The sequence below is a fragment of the Lampetra planeri genome, chromosome 8 (assembly GCF_965212315.1).
Source record: "Lampetra planeri chromosome 8, kcLamPlan1.2.h2, whole genome shotgun sequence".
Lineage (NCBI taxonomy): Eukaryota > Metazoa > Chordata > Hyperoartia > Petromyzontiformes > Petromyzontidae > Lampetra > Lampetra planeri.
Window position 1 is genome coordinate 3,976,931 of NC_136114.1, and position 23,875 is coordinate 4,000,805.

At 42.6% G+C, this 23,875-nt stretch overlaps 1 protein-coding gene across 2 annotated transcripts in view; it reads left to right on the forward strand.

Moving 5' to 3' along the window:
• The first annotated feature begins 467 nt into the window (after positions 1 to 467).
• The window catches only part of LOC144720218 (uncharacterized), a 54,894-nt gene continuing 31,486 nt past the window's right edge, over positions 468 to 23,875 (forward strand). For both annotated transcript variants that reach the window (XM_078596734.1, XM_078596735.1), the window contains exons 1-3: positions 468 to 879; positions 6,127 to 6,169; positions 12,638 to 12,763. In XM_078596734.1, the coding sequence (XP_078452860.1) occupies positions 6,127 to 6,169; positions 12,638 to 12,763 (169 nt within the window). In that variant the 5' untranslated portion in view covers positions 468 to 879. The remainder of the gene's footprint in view (positions 880 to 6,126; positions 6,170 to 12,637; positions 12,764 to 23,875) is intronic.

Sequence of the window (23,875 nt, forward strand, 5' to 3'; positions counted from 1 at the left end):
CAGTGGCCAGGAGTCGAACTTAGGTTCACTGAGTTAAGAGCACAGATCGTGAGCCACTTCTCCACTGCTCATCCCATATGAAAACTCATGTAAAGCCTAAGATGATATATTTTTTTCCGACCAAGGGGTAATTAATGCTAAGTATGTGTTTCATAAAATATTATAATTGCTAATCTGCTACTGACATAGAGGCATCCGTTCATATAGGCATATTCAGACTGTTACATATTGAACTAGTTGTAATAGACCATTTATTTTAAAGCTTCCTTTAAACTGTACTCCTTCTGGCAAGTGGTACGTTTTAGGGGTTTCTGTATAAGCCGGGAAGTTGCAGTATCAATCACTCTTTGAAAGTCCTATTGGTTCTTTTTAAAGGGTCTAAAACCTGTACAGTCAGCTAAGCTTGGGTTTTTCCTCATTCATATATATTTATATATTTTTTTATTTTTGTTCGCTTCATACCAGTGGAGGTGCTCGAATGTTATTTACAAACTTGCGATTCAAATGTCATGCGTAAGTGACTCAGTCGACGCACATACCCGGAAGGATATGATTCGCATTTCCTGCATTTTGTAGGTGTGGGCTTCTGGTAAGAGTAGGAGTGCTTGGAGCCTGATTACTAACTTTGTGCGTGACATTAGCTTCGTACAGCTACAGCATTTCACACATCGCCCAGTTATTCTAAAGGACAGTTTTAGCATTTGCTGCGGGCAGTGGTGGCATGCGATACGAATTCTGCCGTCAAGTTTAGCAGAATTGAAAAACATGTGCTCCACATTCGAAGGAAACGTTTGGTTTTTAACCCAGTCTGCGAAGTGAAAAAGGTATCACTGTGTTAGATTTGCTTTTGATGAAAAGGAAGACTTGAAGAAAATTGTGGTAAGAATCATTTTTTATCGCTTAAAAATTCTATTTTTAAGCTTTATGTTTGAAATTTCCTTGTGTGTTGACCGTAAACATTTGCGAAGAATATTAAAAATGCAATTAACACATTTGTAAATTAAAGCTGTGCACAGAATAATATTGCGTGTCTGTTCCAAGCCAACGTCTGTTAATATGTTTGACTGTTTTATTCCTGTGCAATGTTTGTTTATTTATCTAAAACCTCATTAAAAGGCTGGGTCATGAGTTTAATAAATAGCCCACATGGCCTCGTAGGAATAACATGGCTCTCCGGTCATATGTTCTTCATATTTAATTTTAATCTACTGCAATTGTTGATTTTTCAGCATTTTTATGCAGATTGGAAAACATCTTCGGAAATTATAGTTAGGGTGTTGTCCGTGTTATGCCGAAGAAACTTTTTTTTAGCATTTACATTTAAGTGTTCAAGTACTTCATCGTGACAACAATATAAGGCATTATAATTGTATGCCAATCATACATGTACGTATGCACATGGCAAGCCTTTTGTCAGTCCACTGCTGGATGAGGTCCTCCCCACACTGTGCAGTTTGTGGGGGTTATTTGGCCATACTTCATGCTGATCATTGTGCGATAATGAAGGTGGGGAGCATAGTCAGGGGAGCATATAAGTGCAGTCCAACATTACATTTTACTGCACTCCCCTCTGTCAAGCTTGATGGTCACCCATCTGAGCACTGTCCAAGTTCAAGCCTGCTTAGGTTTGGAAATCTCACGAGATTGGACGCATTCGGGGTGACTGAGTCGTAGCCTTGTATCAATTACTTCACCAAAATGGATTTCTCAGTTATTGTTTAAAAAAGCCCAATTTAAGAATCAAGATTGCCATGTGATTTGTAATCCTACAGCATGCATTGCTGTTGTTCTGTGCGAAAACGATTGTATACAAATTCCCGGAAAACAAATATTTCACCATCATGTGTAAGCAGTTTTGGAAAGTAAAATGTCACAGCGCAGTAATAATATTGAGTTATTTTGTTGACCACTGCTGTTGGTCAAGGGGATTGTTTGACTATACATTACCGCACTGGTCATTGTTGGTTGAATGGAGGAGGCCCAACACTGGTTCAGATACCGTTTGACTCTGATGTTATCCGTAGCAAGAAGTCAAATTGAGGTTGGCAGGTCTTGTGCTCAGTAGCTTTTGTGCTCACCACTGCACCACTTCTCCACCCCTTTGGCAAGATATCATCACATGCCCATAATCGTGAATTATGGGGACGTGATAACAGCTTAACATGTTACGTCTGTGTTCAGAGATTGTTGAACATTCTCAGAAGTGAGGAGATACATTCTTGGGATTTCTTATCCGAATTCCTGAAATCATGAGGTTGAGCAAGAATGAGTTAATGACCGCTTCTGGGTTTGTTTATTTTTGACTGATAGTGGTGGTGGGCAAGGCCACCAATCATTAGCATAACCCGAACTATGTATTGAAAAAATAAATACTTAAACCTTTGTCCAGAGACTTAATCGCATGTGTGGAATTTTTTATATATATTCTTTATTATAAATATATGACGGCTTATAAAATGCTTGGTTACTGAAAGAGCAGCCTCTGCAAGCAAATATGTAAATAATCATTCCAATTAAATGGTTCAAATTAACAGGGACAGCTTTTCTAAAATAGCTTACAGACATACACAAATATCTGTGTATTGTATCGTAGTTATGTACCAAATAGTATACAAATGCAGTGCAGAAATAGTAACTAATTGGCACGTTTTGTTTACATTACAAACCTTCCTAATTGGCTGTATCGGGTTGTGGTGGATCAACGGCACATTTATATTTACGCGATTAAACCCCAAAAAAACTTTATTAAGAACAGCATTAATATGTTTAAATGGTGATTGTAAAAGTTTACCAGAGTTTAATATGAAAGGTCATGAAGCCATGTCAAGAGAGTGTCACCACGCCCGACTGTGAAAGGGACGGTACACAAACCCTGGTGGTGACCTTGAGACCGTGGTGGAAGTTTCAGATTAATTTAAAAGGCGAGCCAAGTTATTGAAATATTCATGACGTTATCTTCAAATTGTACCATTCACTTGTGGGACATCAGCAATTAGGTGTCTTAAGCGGAGACTGGGCCCCATCATAGGATTGTGGAATTTTAATTGCTGTCACAGGGTACTGCCGACGAAGATAAATATACTAATTTGAGTGGGGAAAAGTTTGACTTTTAACGAGGTATGTCATGCGGGGTGACCGGGAATTGGTCGGTTGCATACTGACGATGCTACTACCCAGAAGTGTCCAGGGTTATTTTTTTCAAGTAGCCTTTTTGTTAAAAACAAATTTACGTGGTTGAAAGGGGACAAATTGTTGAGAAAGAATGGACACCCTCCCACCCACTCCCCCCTTTGTTCAGTAATATGAGCCATTCTTCAAACAAAACTCATCTTTCGCAATAGCTGGTCATGTTCGGAGGGCTTTTTGTGTGTATGGCAGGAGTTCAATCACTTCTGCATTCTCAATTTTACGCAACCTAAGTGAGCAGTGTATTATGGGAAAGTTTATAATGTATGTTCTGAAATGCCTGTTGAAAAATCACGTGATACTTTTTTTTGTACAGTATTTTTATTGTACAAAAGTGTGGGAAATATCACACTCAGAAAGGTAAAGTGCAGCCCTGCCATTGCTTGGCCACGCCACTACTGGTAATGGGGCCGCCACGAGAGGGAGCTCTAGAGAGCCCCTCGAGAGGGCTGTATGGGTGACCAGAGGCAGGATTAACCACACTTTACCCCACCGCGTGCGACCTCCCAATCGACGAACTTTTACCAAACAGACACTGTAACAAAAATATATTTTTTATCTCTTCATTTCGGCACTTTATGGGTTTACCATCTTTAGTAAACATAAATCCCGAAGTTTCTGCATGCAGACAATATTTGCTGACAACAATTTTAATTGATTATTGCATGGACATAATGGGTCTTTGACCAAAGGAATGCGTGAATTTCTCTACTGCTCTACTGAGCCAAACGCATCGCCTTGGCAATTAGTCCCTCTGTTAGTGATACCTTAGAGTTACTAATGCCTTATTTATTCTGCAACATTTGTAATACATGTTTATGGCACATCTAGGCCTGACAGTGTGGCCTACACAATCAAAAAGCCAAGGGTTGTTCATATTGTAGGCACTATATCCTTGTTCATTCCCACGCCAACTTTGAAAAGGAATAAGATACGTTCTCTATTTACTTTTAAGGCAGCAGGTTGTTCATTGAGGTCATGGTGTGTCACGGAAAACTTGAATTTGAATAAAATCTAAAGGGACATTTTGAAAATGGCCCTTGAAATACGTTAGACTAGGCTTCTTCAGATTTTGACTGGCGTCTATACCGGCCATGAAAACCATGAGCATTTAACTCATGGAGATGCACAGAGAGACGCTCGGAGATATACAGAAAGTGACACGGATATACAGAATGGGTCATGGGCTGACTAGCACTGACACAGAGATATACAGAGACGCAGAGGTACACACGAAAATACAGAGAAGCATGCACACAGAAAAAGACACACGAAGGAAGCGTCACATTATCATTCTTTTTAATCAGAAATGCTCTACGTATGTCAGGATGTGGGGGGTCACTGCCGCATCTTATTCTCTGATCTTTCCGAGAGTATCGTTTTTACCCCCCACACATCGGCCACGAATATCGCTAAATGCGATTGAAATAAAAGTGGAGCATTAGTCACGGTTACAAATGAGAGCTGTTTAAAGGTGAACCCAACCAGCAGGTGCCCACCCCAATGACACACCCTCCCCTGCGGAACCCCTGACATACCTGTGACACAAGTGGAAACTGAAACAATCATGACACAGCAGCGGTGGATATTATAATAAAGAACTATTTATAGAGCTCGCATAGTTCGTGAAATGGGCACAGTTTTCGATCGAGAACGAAGAAACGTGGAACTTAAAGTCCCTCGTAAGTTAGCCTGAATAAGCAAGAGCCTGAACAGGTGAGCCTTGGGCTGCCCCTTGAAGGTGGACAATGGTGCCTGGATGCTGAGTATGTGCAGTGGGAGAGACTTCCAGATGGCTAAGGCAGGACAGTCGTGGTTCTGAGTACGATGACTAAGTTGCTCAATGTACTCTGCAGGACGTGGCAGTTTCCCGTGGTCAGTGGAGCGAGAGAAGGTTGGGGAGGTATGGCGGGAGACCTTGATAGAGAGAGCTGGCACACGATAGCGATGTTGCACCGTGTCCTTGATTTGATGGTAGAGGCAAGTGGAAGGTTGTTAGTGAAGCCACGGACGCCGTACGGCCATGCCTCATGTCCAGGACAGGTTGTTGTTAAAGTCGCTGTGTGGTTTGTCGAGGCGTTTTACTTCAGTCCGTGTAAGGATGGATTTGCATTAATCAAGGTGAGTGCCAGCAATGCTGCGAGCCAGAATGTTTGCTGCGGCAGTCGTCAACATTGGGTGGATGTGCCATAAGGCCCTGTTGAGACGGTGATTGCCACATCTGTATTATGCTGAGCACGTGGTTGTCGAGTGAGAATGTGGAATCCAAGGTGATGCCGAGGATTTTCAAATGACTTGAGGGACTGATGGTGGAGCCAGGGGTGAGTAGGTTTTTAAGGAGCGACGTCATAGTAAGCCGCTCCCTGGTGCGTAGGAAAAAAGCTATAGATTTTTCGGGGTTCTTCTTATTTTCATTTATATATCACCTTAACCAAGGCACTGAATAGAGAATTAGCAATTTTACATTGAAACGGTGTGATGAGATGAGATGATGAATATGATGATCATGGGTGAAATAAACGATGATGAGCGCGATAATGAGTGGTTGATGTTGAGTGAGTGTGATGAATGGGTAAGAAAGTTGGGAAGAGGGATGATGGTGTTCATGCTGGGAAAGGGAGGGGGAAGGGGAGGTTGGATTAGCAAGGGTTAAATAAGTGAGTTTTAGGGAAGAATGAAAAATAGTTAATGACGCTGATTGTTTGACATGTAGAAGGTAATTTTACCACCAGGACTGTTAGGTAGATGTACAATTGGCAGGGCTGAGTGGGCCCTGATCGCAGGTTAGAGTAAAGTATAACTGAGTGTCATCAGTACAAGTATTATCGTGACTCTACATGACGTCTGGGGATTTGCCTGCAGGGAATAAAACTGTAACTTCGTGCGTATCTTCTGGACTGTGTCAAATTAACTTTATTCTGTTTTGTGTTTTTTTTCAAGATGGCTAAACGGTGTGATCCCATCAAAGATAAGTGTCCAAAAGGTACAGTATTATTACGTGTACTTTGTGAATTTAAATGTCTTTTGATGTATATTTAGTGGTGGGAAGTAATTGGTTATGCGGTATGTGGTGTTGTATTCAAATTACCAAAGGCAATACCTGTAATTCTGAAATATCGCCTATTATATATTTCTCTTTGTAGGCAACAATGGAATTGATGGACGTGTTGAGTTTGTTTTCGTTTATTGTGCTTGTGCACCACTGCCAATGCAGCAGCATTACCAATTCATTTGGTAGATATAGGTAACAAAAAATTGAGTAAATAAAACGTTCTTCTTAAGTTTTAACCGAAAGCTGGATATTGGCACATGTGTACCCAAGGTTAATTGGAATGCATTGAGCTATTGCATTTTTACCGTATATTAAATAATAAAGAAATGTAGAATCAATGCATTTCATAAAACCCAAAGAGAGTCATGTGAATGTAAATTGTTTTTCATCTTATAACGAACGGCTTCAACGGCTATCCATGAAGGTTAAAACTGCGCACGGCGGGGCATAGAACACCAGTACTTTGAGGTAACTCAGAGAGACAAGAAGACACACGCTTATGTCAGGTTGTGACTATCATGCTGAAGGAAAACACAGATGGACTTTGGCACATCATGGTGGTTGGGAGAGAGAGAGTCATAGTAATACAAGTCATATATTTGGGGTGGGCGGCAGGGGGAGTTATCCAGAAAAGCCTTACCAAGCCTCCTGGGACTTTTTGAGGAAAGATCTGCTTTGAGACATTTGGCCCTTTTCTCTCTGTATTTTTGCCAGTGAGGTAAAAAAACCCTGCAGTGCTGGAAATACTCATAAAGCGACTTGCTGTACTATGTCCTGAAGGGACCTCAATGTCCAGCAGGGGTGGTGTCTCAAGAACCCCACGACTCATCTCCAAATGATCGATCGACCTGTCCTTCAATTCACTGCATCGCAAAGTGTGCAAGGCCATACAAAATGGTATTAATAGGCACTTGACAATGCATTAAGTCATTGATTATCATAGATTCTGGCAACATTACACGAAATATTTACAACCTGAAGTGAGCTGGAGAAAGCCGCTGTCTATCGGGTATTTGGCCTACTCTTCAACACTGCCCAGAGTTCTTGGACCACACGCGGCTAGCCAATCGACGAACTGTGCTTGTGCTCATTTGCACTGCTGGGTAGGACGGAGGAGGGAGGGAATTTAAGCTGTACCATTGTTTCATCTGATTTTGCCGGGAGATCAATTTTAACGGGTGACCTCCGGTTTGCTAGTCCGGTGTGGTGACCATTCCACCATGGTAATATTCACACGATTGCTATTACACGCGAAACATAGTATTGTATTCGTAAGCAATGCATCTGCTGTAATATAAAGAAATAAGGCTCTACTGTGGTGCCATTGTCTATTTTTACTCGGAGTAAATGACTGACCTTGTTAAAAAAACATATTCCCCAACACTCTGGACAATCACCTAATTGGCACACAGTCACTCACGGGTGTGTCACACAGGGGATTATTGTTTTTAGTCATTTGGAGCGCTCCATTGTCGATGGCAGCCACAGTACTGTGCTATACTTCACACAGAATTCCGAGCCAAGCGTTTAGCCATTGAGAATATTACGAGGTTCTGTTAATTTTGCTGACGTTAAAGAGGAAGTCAAACTTCGCGTGAGTAATGCGGTATCTAAATCATTTTCAGACTAACAAAGGACCATCATATTGTATGGAACATACTCGCTACTCTCCTCATTCACAGTTTAATCGTCTGGTAAATTGTAAAAAATAAAAATAAATCACCTTTATTAATGATGCACGAGCACAGCAAAAAGCACAGTGAGTAAAACATTCCAACTAAGCATACTTAGCACTCTAAACCAATATATAATTATCCAGGCATGTTCTCGAGTTCAGCCTTATTTTGGGTTCTTTGTGAAAAAGAGCTTCATAGCTCATCGGATTCCTCCAGGATAAATAGAGATTCTATTTTTTTAATCATTGGTTTGAACCATGCCTATTAAATATCCATCGTCTAGGACACAAACGTTTATCATATGAATATAACTTAAAGTATTTTTCGATGTAAAGCTTTCGTGACTACAGGGATTCATATTCTTGGTTCTTTCGGTAAAGTCACGTAGAAGGGAAATAATAAAATAATTTTTTTTTTATTGTTACATAATAAGAAAAATGTATTATTTTTATTATTTTATTATTTCCCTTCTACGTGACTTTACCGAAATAACCAAGAATATAACTTAAACTACTTTAGCACACCACTGAATAAATAACAAGCATATCATCAGTTTTATATGACTGTCAAAGTTAATCTATCATACATAAGCACTGGTTGAATAACAAGCACAGGCATTTATATCTGAGCAGAACTCCATCGACCTATTGGCTCTCCAGACAAATATTATCCAGAAGCAAACTCTGGAGCAGTCTAAACCTCATTAACAGTATCATCAGCAGAGTCAGGCTTGTTAAATATATGCTGCTGGTGTATCAGATGTCATTGGCAAAAGACGACTCGATTCATGGTGAGACTGATAAGGTGTTAATATCTCGATGTCGAGATGTCAACTACCTTGCCTGGTATACACGAGGTCATGGGTTCGATTCCAATACTGACGCCTGTATATTTGGAGTTTGGATGTTCTCTCCGTGGTCGCATGGATTTTTGCAGGTCCTCTGGGTTTTCCCTCCACATTTATAAACATGTGTTTCAAGTATTTGGCTGCTATAAATTTCCACATGATTAGCCACTTCATTGGGCTATCATTTGTGGCCAGGTCTCTTCTGAAAAGGACCTATATAGCTAAGTGGGCCTTACCTGGTAAAATAAAAATAGTAACGTCAATAAAAGTGTCGATATTCAATTAAAAAAACTACTTACGTAATGAAACTATAAAGATTAGCTTAGCTTAAATGGCCATGACAAAATATGCTCTATATCCATCTAGTTACCAATAGTACCTAGTAGAGCACTATAAAAGACTTAGTGCATTCCATACAGTTGGCCAAACAGAAATTGCCCTGACCCCAATCATAAATACTGTGAGTGAGTAGGAGGGACAGTTAAGGGGTGAACTCATCTGGGAGGTAAAACATGTCAAGTTGCATGGGTTGAGAAGAATGGCAAGATACGTGGGGAAATTCACTTCGAGTGACTTTAAAGGTAGCGCTAAATAATGTACCAATAATGGATGGGGTGGTTTTTCATTCGCGGGCTTGCCTGTCTTACCATATGGGGGTGTTCTGATTTTTAGCACTCAGTACAATGTTTAATGGGACATAAAGGTTAATTTGGCTAATAGAATTTGGTAATATATATGTATACTGGATAATAAGAACATCACAAATCAACACACTTAACTAATTTAGAATTTTAATTCTACCGCAGTTATTACAGGAAGATATTAAATTAGGATGATGTTAAACTGTCTTGTGATATCATGAGAAGGCATAAACACATTACTACATCGGAAGATTGTACAACAGCACTGATTCAGTAGTCATGAGTCGGCCATGGTTAAATCAACCTCTCATTTATCCAAGTCTGATAGAGTGAAGATCAACATGTGGAGTGACTTGTTCCCCCCCATAGGATCGTAAATTCTACAGAACTGGCTCAGGACTGCCTAGGAAGAACACTGACATAAAATAATTCTTTTTCAAGGCAACGTGTGAAATATTGTAATACAAATACCCTCATTCTATGCAGAGAATGTCAGTCAGTGTGTGGCACTGTGACTAACAAATGTAGGAGGCTAGTCATTTTTTCCCAAACACTCTGTCTAGACGCCGCCCTCATATTTTGGTTATCGCGGTGTGTGCAGTTTAGCCCCTTGGTGTGTGTTTTGGGGACTGTTGAAGAAGCTCTGCAGCACAACCCAGAAACACAACACGGATCTGCGAGTGATCCTGTTCTAAACACATGAATGTGCATATGGCTCAGTCTGCTATCACAGAGCTACTCTGTGCAATAATAATAATACATTTATCAATATTGGCTTTTGGAAAGGCTCGCCTACTCTGTACCTGATATCATCATAATGTGTTGCAGTGGAGTGAGTAAAGTTACACTTTTATATGAAGGTTTATCTCGAAGACATGTATACATTTTCAGTTTGAACTTCTGGGTTTCATCGTGGTTGGCACACTGTCATCCTGATAATGTCATCAGGTCCTGCTGAAATATGCATCTTTTTATAGATGAGACGTCAAACACACTGCAGCATTACTCAGCATGTGCCCATGTCATTGAAGACATTTACAAGAACAATAAAATCACCTATTTTGACTAAATAATGAATAAAAAAAACACCAATGCAGGGTTGAAAAGTCATGTAAAATATAGCATGTAAAATTAGAGTTGCTCTCTGCAAGATACAATTTGAAATGACTCAAGAAACATGATATTTATTTGTGTGCTATTAAAGCCTCGTAAATTATGGTGTACTTATCGTAATTTAAGTGCACTAAACATTTGTATTACAATTACTTACAGTATAATAACTACTTGGATTTGTTCAGAAATTAACCACTTTAATAGGGGCATAATTTTCAAACGATCGAAGGCGTTTTAGCTTGACGCATTGCAATGTGATCCATGATCGCGTATAGAGGGGTGATGACATTGCATTAAGTGGAGTATTGTACTCGTATTAAGAAACATTCATAAAAATTAGCTGAAACATTCAGATAGATCCACAATAACATCAAAATCAATGGAAAACAAAATTGCATTGGCCAAATGTTTGGCATATTTAGATGCCCCATCTTTATACGCTGACAATATATACAGCTTTTAGTGTTGCCAAATGGTATTGACCAAACATCCCAATGTAGTACTTTTTGCAAAAAGAAAAGAGACTCGATGAGGCTAGCATGGGTAAATAGTTGGAATCGTATATTTGTTATGCGTATATTATGGGTAGCTTTACAGGATAAATGATTGTATGACTTTAAAATGTGCCTGTATTTTATAAATATCATGCAAATAATGCCCTACATTGAGGGGGCCAGGTGGATCAGAGGTCAGACCACTGATCTGATTCCGGTTAAAAGCTGGGTTCGAAGCCAGGAAGCTGCCTGCGATTAAACCGCATTCTCAAGTGTCGTGAGTTGATTGGTCTCAGGCACCAATTACTGCACACACAAAAAATACCCACCACATGACATGTTGTTCTCCACTTCATTTGGCAAAATTCTGGCCCTAAGAATGTAAACTGTTTGCTTGAATTGTGATGTGACGAAGTTAAAGAGCCAACTGGGAAAGTGCTGCATCCCCACTATGTGTACCGTGGGTCACTTTAAGGGATTTCAGAGGTAGCTCTGTCATGTCCACTTTTGCGGGCCGTTTGCTGTCACAAACGGTTATACCACTCCGTGAGAGATCCACATTGATCAGTTGTCTCCTGAAGATGCTGCTGGCATAATCGGGATAAAGTTAAGAAAAATACAAAAACATTTATGAAAAACACTGACAAATAAAGAATTGCATGTTTTAAAAAATGTACGTCAACTGGTTCGGGGGCTATTTATGCCAGCAGTTTCTGGGTATATGCCGATCTGTATCAAGGTACACGTCAAGGAAATGCCACTTGGTTTGGTTGTATTCCACAGACATGCAAATGTGCACAAACAAGCCTAGGGTCAAACATTCTGTCCATGTTTTTTTTCTTCTTCATGAAAACACCAGTGTTTCCTGTCTACCCACAGCCAGGCATTGACATATCATCCAATTACAGCCAGATTTATTTTTTACCCTTAATGACAAAAAGAAACATTTTGCAATATCCACACTCATATTTTTTTTTCAAACCCTGCTTGGGATTCACTTTCAGTTGTGTCCTTCACTCACAGGCAAATACCATTACAAGAGGGGAGGTTTGTGTTAATTTGTGTCGCTCGAATGAGTTTTGACTCAATTGTGCATCTGAAGGTATCAAAACAGCTGTGAGTGGTGGAGCTCAGGGGCAGAAGTGCATCAAATTATGAACTATACATAATCCGCCTTGGTGTAATGTTTAGTACAATCGACTTGCGATCCAGAGGTCACCATTTCCAACTCCTGGCTCGCCATTGGAACCATTAAAATTCCCCTGTCGCTGTCCACCCAAAAATATAAATGGGTACACCAGAATTAATCTAAGACTGGTTGCGTGTGTGGTGGGATAAAGTGTGGATACTCTCACCTCTTCCAAGATGTCTGGCTCTCATGGAAGTGTAGGCTACATTTCTCTCTGGAGCAGCCCTTTAAAGCTCCCTCTGGTTGATTCCCTTCCGTCAGTTGTGGGGTGAGATATAAATTTTAGGGCTGCACCTTTACCTTTTATAAACAATACAATGAAATACATGCTGAAATCTAGAATGTTTGCATTGGAATTTGTTTCGCCCTTAAACTAATAACATATAAACATCTAATTATCTGTCAATGTGTTTTGACATGTGTTTTCTTTTTCGCCCAGGCTACGTTTTACAAAGTCGCTGCACGACCACCTCAAACGTCAAGTGCTTACCTTGTCCACCAAACCACTATCTACCATACGAGAATTCAGAGACGAGTTGCTGGCTCTGCAGAACGTGCAACAATGGTGAGCGTGCTTTGTGGCTACACTCAATTGCTTCAATCTCTCGTGCTCACACTCACACATTCATATGTTGGTAACTCTTATTGTAATGGTAGCATGCCACGTTCGTCTAAAGGACATAATACAACTATTAAACTGCTTTCCTGCAGAATTAAGGGTTGGGTAGTTCTCATCTCGTCTTTATGCCGAAGAGCAAGTGGTGGAAATTCCACATTCCTATGGTGGGCAGTGAGCCTTTCCATAGGACAACAACTAATGTGGTACTCATTTTATAGACCCCAGATGGATGAAGGGTTGTCTAAAATTTGCAATGATATGAATCCGTATTTTTCTGAATGCAAGACACCAATCTATCACTGCACCACGCACCACCCAGCTCGCCCATTATACAAATTAAGTTGGTAATTACAGGCCCGTTTATAAGAGGGAATGTCTGTTTCATTGCACAGGCTAAATTAAAGAATTCAAACCAGCATAGCCACTTGTGAATAAAATTCATTCTCATATGCAACATTGAGCCTATCCTTAAAAAAAAATCACAGTAATTTTGTCATTCCCTATATTCTGTATATTTTGTTGTGATGATGGGCTGTGTCCACTATTAAAAGAGCAGGAATGAGCACGGTGTGGCTGTGAGTAAGAGGAACACATTTAAAATTTGTTCTGTGGCTTCATCATCCACGGTGATTCCTAGAGGCGATGTGTGGCTCTGCTGAGTTAAGGCTCAGAAGGAATGTTTGTATTCACTTCGTGACTTAACTCCTTTCGCACAATACAGACGCAAATGTGTTAAATACAAATGCATATTAATAAAAGCCTATGCTAGTGTTAATAATATTAAATCAGCAACTTTCAGATTCAGGATTTATTTTATAATTTTAAGTGAAATGGTTGTTTACCATAAAGTCACGTTGTATAATAAATAAATTACCATTTATTTATATGTATGCCATTAAAAATACAATAAGGTTGCAAATGGAAAACTGTACGAATGAAATCAATTTTGCTCGACAATATGTTACCTGCAGTTAAATGGAAAATTATCCCATTGAATGGTTTTCATTATTTATCACAGGCATGTTTACTTTTCATAACACGTATATAAAACAACGCCAAATGAAGTGTAGTAATTACTAGCTGTTGAATACAATGATGATCATTAACGTTCGTGTACACACTATCACGTGACCGCAGATCACAGTGTATTGCATTAATTACAAGTGCTGCTCGGTGCCCCAAAATGGAATTAATCCACGTTGACAGCTGCACAAGTCTACTAAACCAACACGCTCAATATCTCATGCCCGCAGAGTCTTACGCACACACACTGGAGTGAAAATCAAATTTCAATGTAAATGTGGTGCACAGTTAGGATCGCTTACCAACCGCGTGAATGCAAATGGAATTTAAATCATTAGAAAAATTGCCACGTCGAGACACATTTGTTATTACACCAATGTCGATAACCACGTGTGAATAGAAATCTGCGTTATGACACATTCTGAGCGCAAGGCTCCCGCAAAGCCCAGCCCCCCACAAGGGGCCACTGGCAGAGGTGTGGACTCGAGTCATGTGACTTGGACTCGAGTCAGACTCGAGTCATGAATTTGATGACTTGCGACTCGACTTGGACTTGCATAACAATGACTTTGTCCCACCTATGAGATGTGGACTCGAGTCATGTGACTTGGACTCGAGTCAGACTCGAGTCATGAATTTGATGACTTGCGACTCGACTTGGACTTGCATAACAATGACTTTGTCCCACCTATGAGATGTGGACTCGAGTCATGTGACTTGGACTCGAGTCAGACTCGAGTCATGAATTTGATGACTTGCGACTCGACTTGGACTTGCATAACAATGACTTTGTCTCACCTCTGGCCACTGGCAATGAGAGTGGTTCCCAGAAATGCTGGGTCTTCGGAGGAGATAAATAGCAGAGCCAAATGTATTGTTTCTCACTCTTAAAATTACGGTATGTAATGAAGTTATTATTAGGAAGACACTGGAGCTATGCACTTTTAAATCTAGAATGAAAACGAATTTCTTTAGAACAGATTTGTTTTGTGTTTAGTTTGTTGTCCTTCCCCTGCACCTCTGATTAGCATGGTTGGCGACGTACGGTGCAAAAGAAGTTTAATATACATAACACGCGTGTTTTGTAATGGAGGAGTATTTGATAAGTCAAATGTGAAATTTAAATCTAGCACTGATACCGTTTGTTTTTAAAATATGGAGCTGAAGCGCATTAAGCAGGCTCCAAAATGTTTAACTTTAAATTGCATCTCCATACGATATGAAACAGAAGCATACGTTCAGTTTGCAGCGACCATGTTCCGCCGCTGCCTATTGCTGCCTCATGCATCGGACCATTCAGCAAACATAATTCCCTGCGATTATGCAATGAATTTTTTTTTAAACCAACCCCATTCAAATAAATCCATGTTTTTTCCCAATGACTCAGTACATTTGAATTTTGACACTAGTGTTTTCTTTTTTAAAACCTAGTCATGGCAGCTCAATGGTCAGTGCATTTGGCTTTTGAGTTCAAGGCTCAGGCATAGTTTCATATGAAACATCACAACCCCGAGAATGCATATCAGGAAATTTATCAAGCAAGACCAACTTGTGATGTATAATGTGCAGGGCATAAAAAAATCCCATGATGGTGTTAGTAACAGCACACCATTTATGTGCCAGTGTCATGGCCGAATGGTAGAATTACTCGTAATTACTGATTCATCAAATTGCCCCTTCCTGAATGCTTGCTCAGACTGGAAACATCTGTGCAGAGTCGGGAGGTTGGGGGTGGGAGACTGCAAGTGTTGATACCCGTATTGAGATGTAATTGTTGACAGCTCAACAGGAGCCCCACCTGTGTACGCATCGTCTACGATGTGACACTAACAGTCAACACCGTGTGCGGAAAAGTCACAGAGGCCACAGTGTGACAAAACCTCAGATGGTGTAGGCACATTAATGGGAGACAAATGATAACCGTCGCCTGTTTTAACGAGTTGCAGACAAACGCGTTCGCTCAGGCACTCGCTCTGTGTCACTCGGAGAGACTCCACGGATGACCCACGAGTGCTAACGCTTCCCCCAGGACTGAAGTCATGCTGTAAGTCGCCAGAGCGAATTCAGAGGTGGGGGTCGTTGGTGTTTTATCTTCAAGCATACCAACCGTAATAGGAAAGCACTAAAGGGTGGCCTTACACAGTTTCTCATATTAAACTAAACTCTTTTTTTATTTTACCAGATAAGGCCCACTAAGCTATATAGCTCTTTTTCTGAAGTAACCTGGCCACATATAATAGCCCAATGAAGTGGCTTATAATGTGGCCATTTATAGCAGCCAAACACTCGTAACGCATGTTTCTAAATGTGGAGGGGAAAAACTGGAGGACCTGGAGAAAAATCCACGCTAAAATGGGTTGTCCTTCCCCAGCGCCTCCGATGAGCATGGTTGGCGAAAGAAGGTCTACATACATGTAGCAGGCCATGTGAATAATGAACGGTTGACACACTCATGGACGTGTGCCTGCCATGCCGCTTCTTTGTAAGCCATGCAAGACAGGTCAATAACGGACATTCTGGCTGCACCCGTGCTGCTCATTATGTTACGTGATGTAATGCGCACACTGTGATGAATATTAACGCCATTACCACGAGGCAAATAAAAATGTAAACGAAGGGGAAACTTCCCTGCACAGGCCTCCCCCCCAGGCTGCCTCATTCAAATTGCATTCAAAATCCAAGTGCTGATTTGTGATGCCTTATCAACGAGCTGATGTGACGTCAAACTGTGGCGGGTGAAGCACGCTGCTGGTGTGTGGAGAGGTCACAAAACCACAATTCAGTGGAAAACACTTTGGTTTCACATTAGCAGCCCACGAATATTGAAGGCGGCCAATTAGAGAAGTGACCATTGTGAACAATAATAACGGTTTCCTGTGGAATCTCGGCCCCCAAATAGAAACTTGGAATTTCCATAAGTTGAAGACCACCACTGCAGATGGTGAAGGGGATTTGACCAAGACCAATTTCAGAAATCACTTAACAGTTAACAGTACCACTGACGTTATCCTTGACTGAGAATAGAACTCAGACGGCTGGGTTCATTGTACAGTACACAAGCCACAGCTCTTACCCTCCCCATCAGAGTAATGTGGAATTTCCACCCCTGTTTCAGAGCTGGAAAATGAGATGACTGACACCCTGAGTGGGAAAGCATTTTGTTCTTTTTTTATATACAGGATATATATGTACATTTATACTCCGTTGCTTTGTACTAATATTAGAATTTTAAAAGTCGTAGAATTATGCATAATAATGAATTTAATATAGTTGTCCTGAAGCTAGTTTTAAATGTATAAATCGAAAAACAGTTAGTTGAAACACGCGGTTTAGACAGGTTTCCATTGCACTGTAACCCGTGGTGTGTTTGTGCTGGTGTCAACCTCCTTTCATATCCTCTGTGTTGTGTACTTGAGTCATTTTGTTAATACAATACTTTTGGGAAAAAAAGTATTAATCGAAGGATTAGAAATCACAGCATCACTCTATTACAATAAACAAAATACAGTGGCAATTCATGTTTGGATTACATATTGAAGGAATGTGGCATGGACCTACGATTGAGTGACATGAGCTCTCTGATATTGCCTATGGCTAAATTATCACTCACACAAGCGTCACACGATACAAATGAGTGTTTCAGTGTTTATGATCGCATGCCATTTCTTATCTGCGAATCGTTTGGCAACGTGCGTAGGCAGTAAGCATAGAGGTGTGGCGGTTAGGTCGGACGTGATTAACGAAGCATGAACTTTCCATTTGCGTGTGGAAGCCTACGCATCATGCAAATGTCACCTTGCTACATGACTTTGAGTTATGGACGTTTCCACAATACATGAATGGTGAGATGTGACGCAATTGGAAATTCTCATGTACGTGTTGCAATAATGTAAACTATAAAGGGCATACGTACACAGTTGACGTGTTTATTGGTTAAAATGTGTTATGGAATTGTGTTATGGAATTGTTTTCAAACACATCCTTGTAGTAGGAAACCTCAGTTAGATGATGAAAGTCACTGATTATTCTATATGTTTGCCATTTAAAGTAATAAAAAATCTCATCCTCAAAACTAACAACAGTTTAACATATGATAGTAATACTAAGAGGCTGCTGTGGTGTTAATGATCAGCACAGCGGACTTGCTATCCAGAAGCCGCTGGTTCAAGCTCCCCGCGGGGCAGTTGGAACAGTGGGCAGGTTTCTGTTACGGAGAGTTTGAATGCCTTAGCGATTCCAATTGCCTTACATCACATCTGAACTTAACCATTCCAATGCCCGGCTGCAGTCTAGCCAAGGGGATCCCAGTGTTAATTATCCCTGTGTGGGACGCAGATGCAAATTAGTCTGCCAGTAAGGGTCGATGTTGCTATGTGGTTATTCCTATTTTTAACGTGAATAACTAATGAAACATTTTTTATTATATATAAACAGATTCAATATTATAAGATTATCCCAGGTATAGTCATCACATTAATTTAAGGACACGATACCTGTGTGCATGCAGACTGTGTATTTGCTGCAATATGCCCGTATATCCATGGCCAATAGGTTGGTGGTGCCTGTCTTCATCGTAACTTACTGGACATCTGTGAAAAAGAGCTTCATAGCTCATCAGATTCCTCCAAGATAAATACAGATTCTGATTCTGATTGATTGGTGAGCCTGAGCCAGCGTTAGAATGCCCCGTTCTAGTTAGCACGAAACACGTGTGTTTATTTCAACCACCTCCGATAAGTGCTACTTGTATTCTAATATGTGCGTGTGCTCTTCAGCATTGGAGACGTTGCCTTTTTATGAACATCAAATAATAGCACAAAAGAATCGCACGCGTGAGTGAGCAGCTAGAGAGTATCATGCTCACGATTGATTGATTTACTGACGAATTCACAAGTTGTTCTATGATGACTTTTAATGAAGTGCAACAACTGAAAAACCTTGGCACAGAGGCCTCACCCACAGTGATTGGCATTTGGAAAATTGACATTCAAAGTAAAATGTTGTGGCTGACCCTTTCTCTGCTTGGTTGTTGCTGTGTACAATGCTGGGCTGACATTTCCATAATGAAATTCTTGGCCAGATTTTAACACTGACTTGGCTTCACTGTACCATGACCTTTCAATATAACCGAAGAATATTCTGTTTGCAGAGCATTTAAATTCAATTTCAGAATTTCAGTGACGTTTCATTATGCACGTTTGAAATAATCACGTACATATTGTGTGTGTGTATATACGTATTAAAAATATATTGTATAATGTCAAACTAAGTTCTTGTATTTTTAAACAAACGTGCATGTATTCAAATATTAATATTTTATGTAAACATCTCAAGGATTTGCCTGGGTTTAAACTGCATGTGTGCAATTGTCAGTTCATATGTATGCAATTTGAAGCTTTCCGTATGAAAACCTGCTTAAAGGCAACGCCACTTTTGATTACCGTACAGTTATTAACGTCTAGAACTGATTAAATATTGGATTATAGAACATGAAGTCACGTGTTTAGAATCTGCATGTATGCACTTCGTGGATGTGCGATGTTTGAAATCCACAATCCCAATTGATAGCACAGAACAATATTAACTCAATGACTTAAGGCTATGAATTGGTCACGGAGGTCACTACGGCCATGTAAATCGTGAATTAGAAAGTCTGAAGTGAAACATTGGCTGATGAAACACATGAGATAGGGTGCTTCCAGGATTATACCTGTGGAAAAACCAGCCCTGCCAATCAGCCCGCAGAGATACACGGACAGACAGAGATAGCAACACCGAGAAATGGGGATACATAAACACAATCCTTTTTTAAATATTTGTGAAACATGGGGTGGGGGCTTTAGGGGTGGGTGGTAGTGGGTGGGGGAGACCATGCCACCCGATTTCATAACCTTTCTTTGACTTGCCACACCACGGCCTTTTGACTAAAACTTACCATTCCAAAATCGTCACCTTACAAAATGAGGTTTCATCATTTGATCGCGTTCACTGAGCCGCCAGATGCTGCTCCACGCCACGCTTCTTTAAGAGTGGATTGTGTAGCATGTTCCATTTTTGAGCTGGGCTAGGTTGGGCGAGTGAAGTTAAAATTAATCATCTTTGCAATGGATGTTTGTTCAGCAACTGGCGGCAGACCTGAATTTTAACTACAGTTGAATGTTTTATCGCTGGTGACCAACGAAGAAGCCAGGATTTTAGCCGTGCTGGTTCTTCCCAATAGGTCTTCTGACAATTTACCCCTGAGCCATCTCTTGAGTGCTTCCTATTGAAGAGTGGCACGTTTACTGATGATCTAATTAGCCGGGCAGGTATGATGGGAAATCAATTGTTGTTTAGGAGGGAAGATACGTTTTTCTGCCAGTGCAAGCATCTCACCATGCCTCTTTGTACACTTTTCAGTTTTTTTCATTTGATTCTCTCCATTAATGAACATGTTTGTGAGCAAGATGTCATAGGAGGTAGTCGACGTTCATTAAACAACTTTCTTCTTATGGATATTGGTGGATTATTTTTCATGATTAAGTTCAGATTTCCAAAAGAGCTCCATCCAACTTTTTCTCTCATCCTCATCTTTATATACATCTTGATCCCGATAAGCATTCAATAACTTCCCTATGTATAAATATTTTGCCGTGTTTTCCACTTGTCTCTCTCAGTTATTTCCAATCGATTAGTGTATTTGTCGCATTCGATTTTGTCTTTTGCTCATATATATGTGAAGTATTGGAAAATGACGGCAGGAAACTCCTTGACGGGAACACACTTCTTTTATTAAATCTTGACTTGTAACGATACAACGCGTGGCCTCTCTTCTTCACAATGCGGTCACCATACAACGGTACAACTCGTGACCTCTTCTCTCCGCCCTACGCTTCTCTTGACTCTCTTAGATTCTGTGCTGCTGGCTCTCTGTGCCTCGTGTAGACTCCGCGCCTCGGCTACACTCTTCTCTCGTCTCGTGTAGACTCTGCGCCTCTGCTACACTCTCCACTCGCCTCGTGTAGACTTTGCATCTCTCTCTGGCTACACCGTATGCATACTCGGCTCGTGTAGACCTTTCTCTCTCTCTGGCTACACCGTATGCATACTCGGCTCGTGTAGACCTTTCTCTCTCTCTGGCTACACACTATACATCACTCAGCTCATGTAGACCGTTCTCTCTCTCTGGCTACACACTATACATTACTCAGCTCGTGTAGACCGTTCTCTCTCTCTCTGGCTACACACTATACATTACTCAGCTCGTGTAGACCGTTCTCTCTCTCTGGCTACACACTATACATTACTCAGCTCGTGTAGACCGTTCCCTCTCTCTGGCTACACACTTATACCTTACTCTCCTCTACTCTCCATTACTCTCCTCTCCGGGCTCTATCTCTGCACCTTCGTCTTCATTCTTAGATGGTTCCACTTCTGCCCCCCTACTCCTCTGTGCATCACCTTATATATCTCTTCTTCCCGGGAGACGGAGCGGATGCGGACCTCAACGTCGGCACCGCTCCTCAGTTACCCAATCACCACGCGCTATCTCTACGATCCGTTTCCGCCCAGCGCGTGTTTCCACTCCCCGACCAATCACACCGCGCTGCCACCCGATCACTCCCTCTCAGCGCGTCACCGGCACACAGCCAATCAGCAGCACTACCCCCACCCGCGCACTGACGCCTGCTCCTCCCCGTCAGCGCGCGTCACCACACACACACCCGTACATACGCGCTGGCACACGACGTATACACCCAGCGCGTATCACCACTACATCACCCCCTCCCACATAGCTCGCAGCTGGCCCGGCTGCTAACAACAACCAACCGCAACGATAAGACGACAACCAACAAAAAAAACCCGTAACCCCCCCAGTGTGCCCCGTAACATAACAACAACAACAACAAGAATAACTATGTACAGATTGACAATGAACACGAAAAGTCAACAATAACACGAAACAAGCAAATTCCAAAAAACGAACGCGCCCCACGTCCCTGCGACTACACGCAGTGACGAGGCGCTCCAACTGCCCCGACTCCTCACGAGGCAGGTCATGCAAAGTAGCACGACCTGGCGCGAGTCCGTCTGGCTGGTCCGTCGTATGGGGCGGGACACTGACGACCGTCCGGCGGTTCCGGCTGCTCCAGACGGCGCGGAACGGGCCTGAAAGGGCCGGCCCCGCCGCGGAGATCCGGCCGCCGGTGATCGGCAGCTGTCAGTTCCGAGACACCTGGGAGCAGATCAGGCGAAAATACGTGTGGATCAGGCAGAGACATTTCCCCCTCTGGGTCGCCGGTCACGTCACACGCCCGGCCATCACGACACAAGGGGAGGCCATATGGAGGCGAGAACGGTTTCAGTCGGGAGGGGTGAACGTACCAACGGCGCTTTCCCCACTTTATCTGAACGCACTGGGGCCGTGCAACGCGCACGACCTCCACGGGTCCCCTCCACGGTCTCAACAATTTAGGCGACGTAGCCAAGGGTGCCTGAGGGCAATGCAGCCAGGCCCTGTCACCTGGTTTCCATTCGTGCATGGACACCTTCCGTGCCCGCAACCGTTCATTAGCAATTTGGCGAGCCCGCGAATTAAGCCGTGCGGCCTCCCTCGCCTCTGTCAGCTTGTGAATATTAAACTTAATATGTTCTGCCAAATTAGAATTAGTTCGTGGAGCGGACAGGCCAAGTTGCGTTTCCATTGGCGGGTCAGCTTCCCGACCGTACATCAAATAGAATGGGGAAAACCCCGTAGCTGCATGGGGGGCCATTCTATACGCGGCAAGGACTCCCGGGACCTGCAGGTCCCAATCTACATGTGCCTCGCACACCTGCTGGCACAGCATGGAAGTCAAAGTTTTGTGGAGTCTCTCCACCATCCCGTCTGTCTGCGGGTGGTACGGGGAGGTGCGCACCTTCTTGGTACCCAACAGATCGCACACCTCTTGCAACAATTTACTCGAAAATTTTTTACCTTGGTCAGTCAGCAGGCGTTCGGGAGCCCCCTTGTCCAGGACATAGCCCTGGACGAAGGCATCCGTCACAGCCGCTGCCGACTGGTTAGCGAGAGGCCACGCCATAGGCCATCGGGTAAAGTATTCGACCCCCACTAACAAATATTTATTCCCTCTCGGCGTGACTGGGAAGGGCCCCAAAATATCGAGTGCAACGAGCTCGTTGGTACGCGAGACCTGAATAGATTGCAGCGGTGGATTAGCTGCCACGGGCGGTGGTTTACGCCTGGCGCACTCAACGCACCCCTTCAGAATATTTACCACATCACTTCCCATTCCCGGCCAGTAATAGTCACGCTGAAGCAGGGCAAGCGTCTTGTTAACTCCCAAGTGCAAGAGGCGTTCGTGTGCCGCCAAGACAACCCTCCCCCTCACAGCGGAAGGCACCACGAGTGCGTTCCGCCGGGACAAACTGTCCCATCTCAATAACATGCCCTGCTCAAGTACATAGGAGCCGGTACGCTCCTGGTCCCCCTCGGGACCCCCAACCTTGCGGCGCAATGCTAGCAGCGAGTTGTCCGCCATCTGGAGGCGGCCCCATTCGCTGAGCGACAACGAGAGCAGCGAGTCCCGACCCTGAGAGGCAGTGGAATCATCCACGATCGGTGCGCCCGCTGTCACAGCCAGTGCCCCCATCTCCCCCGCAAGCGTCGGTTTACAGCGCGCCGATCCCGACAAACACGCGCATTCATCACAAGGCAACAACCGCGACAAGCAATCGGCATTTGTGTGTCGCAACCCCTTACGGTACGTAGTCGTAAACTGATAGTCCTGGAGGACTTCCAACCAACGCGACAACTGGCCCGAGGGCTGGGCGACCCTCAATGAATACTGTAGCGCCGCGTGGTCCGTTCGGACCGTAAAGTGACAACCATAGAGATATGGCCTAAACTGCTGCACAAAAAAGACAATGGCAAGCAGCTCGCGACGGGTGACGCAGTAGCGCTGCTCCGCCGGAGACAACACCCTACTACCGTAGGCGACAACTCTTTCGACACCCCCAACGACTTGGGATAGCACCCCCCCAATGCCCGTGTTG